This window comes from Oxyura jamaicensis, chromosome 28 (genome assembly GCF_011077185.1).
Source record: "Oxyura jamaicensis isolate SHBP4307 breed ruddy duck chromosome 28, BPBGC_Ojam_1.0, whole genome shotgun sequence".
In the NCBI taxonomy this organism is placed as follows: domain Eukaryota; kingdom Metazoa; phylum Chordata; class Aves; order Anseriformes; family Anatidae; genus Oxyura; species Oxyura jamaicensis.
The window spans coordinates 468464-473957 of record NC_048920.1 but is presented as its reverse complement, the minus strand read 5'-3'; the positions used below and the strand labels follow the sequence as shown (position 1 = coordinate 473957).

Below are 5494 nucleotides of genomic sequence, written 5' to 3'. Positions count from 1 at the left end.
GGGGGGGGGGGGGGGAAGAGGACTCCCGGTAACCGACCGCGGGGCGCCCGGTAACCGGCGGCAGGGCAGCGCGGGGCCGCTTACCGGGTGGGTACCGGGTGGGAGGAGGCCGGGCGCCGCCAAGCCGCATCGCAGCCGCGGCCGCCCGGGGCTCGGGCAGCGGCGGGGCCGGGGCTGCGCTCGGTGCCCGCACGGCGGCGGCTGCTCTCCCCGCGGGCGGGCCGGGGGGGGCGATGTGGCCCCGCCCCGCGCTGCCATTGGTCCGCCGCGCCCGCCTCGCCCCCTCGTCGCCCCGCCCCGCTTCACCATTGGCCCGCTGCCGCCGCCTCGCCCCGCCCCGCGTCGCCATTGGTCCGCCGCCGCCGCCGCATGCAAATGGAGCGGCGCCGGGCCGCGGGGCCGGGCGGGAGCGCAGCGGGAGCGCCGCCTGGCGGCGGGGCGGGGAGGGGCGGAGCGATCGGGGCCGCGGCCCCTTTAAGAGCGGGGAGGGGCGCGGCGGGGCCTTAAAGGGGCCGCGGCCCCGGCTGCCGAGGGCCCTGCCCAAGGTTTTTTTATTATTATTTTTTATTGTTATTATTTATTTTTTTTCTGAGGGGGGCCCCCCACGCACTCCCCGCGGAGCACCCCCCGGGGCTCCGTCGCGCGGCCCCGCCCCCTTGACGCCACTTCCTGCGGGGACGCCGAGGCGCCGGTGCCGGTGCCGCGGCCCCTTTAAGGCCGGGCGCGCCATGGTGCTGCTGCCGGGCGGCGCGGCGGGGCGCGGCCCCGCGGAGCCCCTCCCGTGAGTAGGGGCGGGGGGCCGGGGGCGGGGGTCCCCGGTACCGGAGGGTCCCGGTCAGTGCCGGTGGGGGGGACCCGGTCCTTGTCCCGGTGCCGGGGTCCCGGTGCCAGGGTCCCGGTGCCAGGGGGGGTCCCGGAAGGTCCCGGTGCCGGTGGGGGGGACGCGGTCCCTGTCCCAGTGCTGGGGTCCCGGTGCAGGAGGGGTGCCGGGGGGTCCCGGTGCCGAGGGGGGGGGTCCCGGTGCCGGCAGCTGCCGGGCTCCCCGCTGCCTGCCCTCCCCGGGCCGTCGGGGGGCGGTGGGTGCCTGACCCCCGGTGCCTGACCCCCGCTTCCCGGTCGCCCCCCCCCCGGCCGAAGCCGGGACCGGGGGAACCCCGGCAAACGGCACCGGGCCGCGGCAGCTCTGCGTCGGGCTGAGCGCCGCGAACCCCACGGCCCCGGCGGCTGGGCTGAGAGCCCGGGGGGGGCTCTCGGTGACCCTCGGCCTGAACCCGGCCGGGGATTGCTGCCCCCAAAGCCCCAGCGCGCGGCCCAGGGGAGCCCTTCTGGGGGTGCTGCTTTATCGCCGTCGCCCTCCCGGTGCCGGGCCGCCCGGTTTGCGCTGCCGGGAGGTGAGGACGGATCCGGATCCGTGGTGCTCGGGGCCCGGCGCGGGGGATGTGGCACCCGCAGCGTGTAGCCCCCCGGGATGCTGCCCGTCCCCGCCGCCCGCATGTCCTCGTGCCCCGGGGGTCTCGGGGTGCTCAGCCCCTTCGGTTGCGTCCCCCGCAGGAGGATCGAGGACTGCCTGCCCCCGCTGGAGAGCTCCCCCTCCAAGCGGTTCTCCCCGTCCAAGCGCAAGCAGTACTACATCAACAAGGCCGTCCGCAACTCGGACCTCATCCCCAAGGCCAAGGGCCGCAAGAGCCTGCAGAGGCTGGAGAACAGTAAGGGCCGGGAGCGGCGGGAGGGAGGCCGGGGGCCCGCAGCCTCGGCGGGGACGCCGCTTTTCCCTTCCTCCAGCTCGGTACCTGATGACGCTTCTGGAGCGAGACGAGTGCGGGAGCGACGAGGCAGAGCTCGCCCCCGCCGCCACCCCCGGCATCTTCGCCGAGGCCTGCAACAACGAGACCTACGTGGAGGTAGGAGGCGGCCGCTCGTCCCGCCCGGGGCCCCGATGCACGGCGCTGGCTTGGCAGCGGCTGCCGCTGTCCCCGCGGTGCCCGAAGCTCTGCCGAGAGCAGCCCCGGGCAGGCTGCGCCCGCAGAGGTTAATCCTGGGTGAGCTGCAGCGCTTCCTGCGTGCCGGGCCCCTTGCCAAACCCCGCGGTTGCTTCATGCGGCCCGGCTGGTGTTGAGGCGCTGCTCCGGGACTGAGCCCTCTGCAACTTGGCTCCTGCCCCCGCCGGGTGCTCGGGGTCCTGGCCGCAGGGCTGCACGCGTGGCTCTGGGTGCTCTGGGGGCTCTTCTGCTCACGGCTGAACCAGAAGCAGATGCTCTGATGTAGACCCGGGTCCGAGGCTGGGCTGCACGGATGGACGGTGCTGGCGGCGCTTGGGCTCCCTGGTGTTGGCTCCGAGTGCCGCCTCTGCAGCTCCTCCCCGAGCGGTTGTGGTGGGCAGCGTGCTGCGGGGGGTGCCGGATGGGCCTGAGGCAGCCGGCGCTCCCCGCGACGCCTGCGGTGGGGCCGGGCCCTTGTGTTGTCAGATCTGGAATGACTTCATGAACCGGTCGGGAGAAGAGCAAGAGCGAGTCCTGCTCTACCTGGAGGAGGAGGCCCGGAAGAAGCACGAGAGGAAGCTGCCTGTGAAGAACACGGAGAAGTGGAAAGGTGCTGGGTGGGAGAGCCTCTCCCTTCCCTGCCTTGCATGCGCTTTGGGAAGGGTGCTCCTCCCCGACGGCCGCATCCTGCTCCCTGCACCGGGCACGGTGCTGCGCTCGCCCCTTGGGTGCTGTTGGCAGGGGTCCGGCCCTGCAGACCCCATTGTGGACCAGGGGGGACTCGTGGGGGGTCGGCAGTGGCTGCGGTGGCCAGCTGGGTCCTGGGGGGTGCTGGGCACCGCCATGGGGCCGCAGACCCCGTCCGAGCCCTTTCTGTCTTCCCTCCGCGGCCGCAGAGCACCCTGCCTACACGCCCAAGGAGTGCTTCCAGCGCATCAGCCGCCGCCTGCGCTCCACCCTGAAGCGGGGCAGGATCCCCATGGTGAGCCGGGGGCCGGGGGCTGGGGCAGGGCCCGGGGACGTGTCCTGGTGCTGTCCCCGAGCCCACAGACCGGCGCTGAGCCCGGCATTCCAGATGAGGTCCGGGGAATGAGCTCCTGCTCCCGTGTGACCGCTGCAGCAGGGGCTGGAAGCCGCATCGTGTTCAGCTCCCTGTGCAGAGAGGGGGCTTTTCCTGGCTCGGCTGAGGTTTCCTGGGAGCTGCAGGGCATTTTTACCTGCTTGTTTTTTGGTCCCTGTTCAGTGAGGGATAGAGGAGAGCAGGTGTGCTTGCCCCCAAGGACAGCGAAGGAGCCTTGGGGGGTTTTCAGACTCGTCCACGTGAAGATGCTTGGAAAAGCTGAAATGCATTTTGAAAGGGGTCAAACCGCGTAATGCTCCGGGCAGGCGAACCTGCACCACGGCGCCGTGGCCTCGCGCCGGCTGGCTCAGGAGCGAGCTGCCACGCGCAGCCGGCCCCTGGGGCGCCTGGCTCCCTGCTCCCTTCTCAGCGGTGCTGTTTCCCTGCTCTGTTTGTTTTTCTTGCTCTAATTAGAGCTCTGTGTCCAAAAGCAGCCTCAGCTCCTCCTGCCTGTTGGCTCCTGCTCAATTTGCCCTCAAATGAGACTCGTTTCTGCTGCTTGTCTCTGGGGTCACGGTGCTCTGGAGAGCTGCACTGGAGCTGAGCTCTGACTGCCAGGAGAAAAGGGGAGGCGAGGCACGCGGCTGTCCCGGCCGTCGCCGCTCCGCGCACAAGGGACGATGCCAGCACTTGGCATGCGAAGCGTGGAGCTGGCAGGGCCGGATTCCTCCCCGCTTTGCAGCTCGCTGCCTCGTGCCTCCGGCTGCGTGGACGTGGCAGGGGATGGCTGGGATCTCAAAGTGCTCGTGGCTCTGCCGGGCCCCTGGCCGGGCTGCAGCTCCTCAAAGGCTCAGCCCTCGTGGCTGCAGGGCACGGAGCCATATGGGGACGAGAGGCTGGGGCGTGCCGCGCTGCGCCCCCTCGCCTGCTTCCTTGCATTCAGCCTCCCCTCAGTGATGCTTTTGCTCTCCTTGCAGGGGATGCTGGAGGGCTTGGAGGAGGAGCTGCTGGCCTTCTTCTCGGTCACCCCTCACTCCGTCTACACGGCGCTGATGGACAACAGGTATCGCACGCCGCGGGGCATCGCCGCCCCCCGGAGCTGGCCCGGGGCACCCGAGGGGGGATGAGCCCAGACCTGGGGCATCCCCACACGGGAGCTGTGGCTCTTTGTGCCCCCTGCCCTCTTGGGCTCCCTGGGAAAGCCTGGGGCAGAACAACGCCGGTGTGCACCACATCAGCTCTAACCCTGTCCCCGTCTCCCCCAGCTTCGAGCGCCTCCTGCTCCACGCGCTCTGCCAGTACATGGACCTCGTGTCTGCCAGTGAGAGCCTCGCATTTGTTTTTGTTTTTCCCCTTCATCGCTATCTCCCCTCTCCAGCTCGGGCTCTTCCTCCCTTCCTCCCCCGTCCCACCTCCCGCTGCGGCTTGCAGATAACCGCGGGAGCCGGGCTGTGTCCACCCCGCTGCCGTGTGGGTGGCGTTGGCCGCCTGGAGCCCACCGCCGGGACGGTGTCCAGAGCCTCGGGGCATCTCGCGTGCCCCTTCCCCTCGCTGTGCCTTGCGCTGGCTCGAAGCAGCAGGCTGCTCGCTGGGCTCAGCCCCGCGGATACCCCGGGGAGAGGCTCTGGGCTCTGTCTCTGCGGAGGAGCCTTTGCTGCCAAGCGCTTCGTTAGCTCTGCAGAGCAGCGACGGAGCTTTAACGATGCGAAGCGGAGCCCAGGGTGCCGCAGGGACACGGGGAGGGGTCTGGGGGCGGCGGGGGGCTGCGGGCACCCAGCGGGCGGTGAGGAGGGGCCGTGGCCGGGCCGGGGGCACGGGGTGACGCCAAGCGCTCTGCTCGCCCCCAGGTTCGGACATCGAAGGCAAGCGCCAAATGAAAGTGAGCAACAAGCACCGCGTCTTCCTGCCCCCCCAGCTCCTGCTCTCAGACTACCTGGGCCAGATGAGCTGATGGCGGGGGTCGGCCTGCCCCCCGCCCGGCGCCGAAGCCTTCTCTCGCCTGCCCCCGGCCCCGCTCCGTGTGCCCGCCGCGGGGCCGTGCTCCCGGGCCGTGTATTTATAACCGGGTGCTGGCTCCGTGGCGGCCGGGCCGGCCCCGCCGCTGCTGCCGGCGTTTGTGGGGCCGTTGGGGCCCGGCCACCCCATGCGGAGCTGGAGCCACGGCCTGCGTGGAGGAGCGGGGCTGTTTTTAATCGAAATACAGCGTGGTTTTAGGTGTGGAAATCTGTCTGTGTGGGGGCTGGGGGGGGCCAGGACCCCCGGCGGGGCTGCACGGGGCACCTGGGGCGTCACCGGGCCGTGGGTAGGTGGTGGTCCGAGGGGGGGGCAGCGGTGGGAGCGGTGGGACCAGGGGACAATGGGCCTGTGGCGATAACGAACCGGGGGACAGGGGGCAGGGGGACCGGGGGCAATGAGACCAGGGGACAATGGGCCTATGGTGGTAACGAACCGGGGG

General features: G+C 71.2%; 3 protein-coding genes across 3 annotated transcripts in view; 1 reads left to right on the top strand and 2 right to left on the bottom strand.

Moving 5' to 3' along the window:
* ARID3A (AT-rich interaction domain 3A) overlaps window positions 1-200 on the bottom strand; it is a 24892-nt gene extending 24692 nt beyond the window's left edge. Inside the window, exon 1 of the mRNA XM_035348219.1 lies at window positions 85-200. The gene's annotated coding sequence lies outside the window, so the exon portion shown is untranslated. The remainder of the gene's footprint in view (window positions 1-84) is intronic.
* A 406-nt stretch (window positions 201-606) lies between these two features.
* Window positions 607-5262, top strand: R3HDM4 (R3H domain containing 4). Its single transcript, XM_035348223.1, has 8 exons — window positions 607-781; window positions 1552-1706; window positions 1783-1901; window positions 2466-2589; window positions 2876-2961; window positions 4017-4102; window positions 4305-4360; window positions 4887-5262. Exons 1-8 carry the CDS (start codon window positions 729-731, stop codon window positions 4988-4990), a joined length of 783 nt encoding a protein of 260 aa, XP_035204114.1. The 5' UTR covers window positions 607-728; the 3' UTR covers window positions 4991-5262.
* The window catches only part of LOC118179128 (complement factor D-like), a 17216-nt gene continuing 13661 nt past the window's right edge, over window positions 1940-5494 (bottom strand). The window contains exon 5 of the mRNA XM_035348221.1: window positions 1940-1950. The gene's annotated coding sequence lies outside the window, so the exon portion shown is untranslated. The remainder of the gene's footprint in view (window positions 1951-5494) is intronic.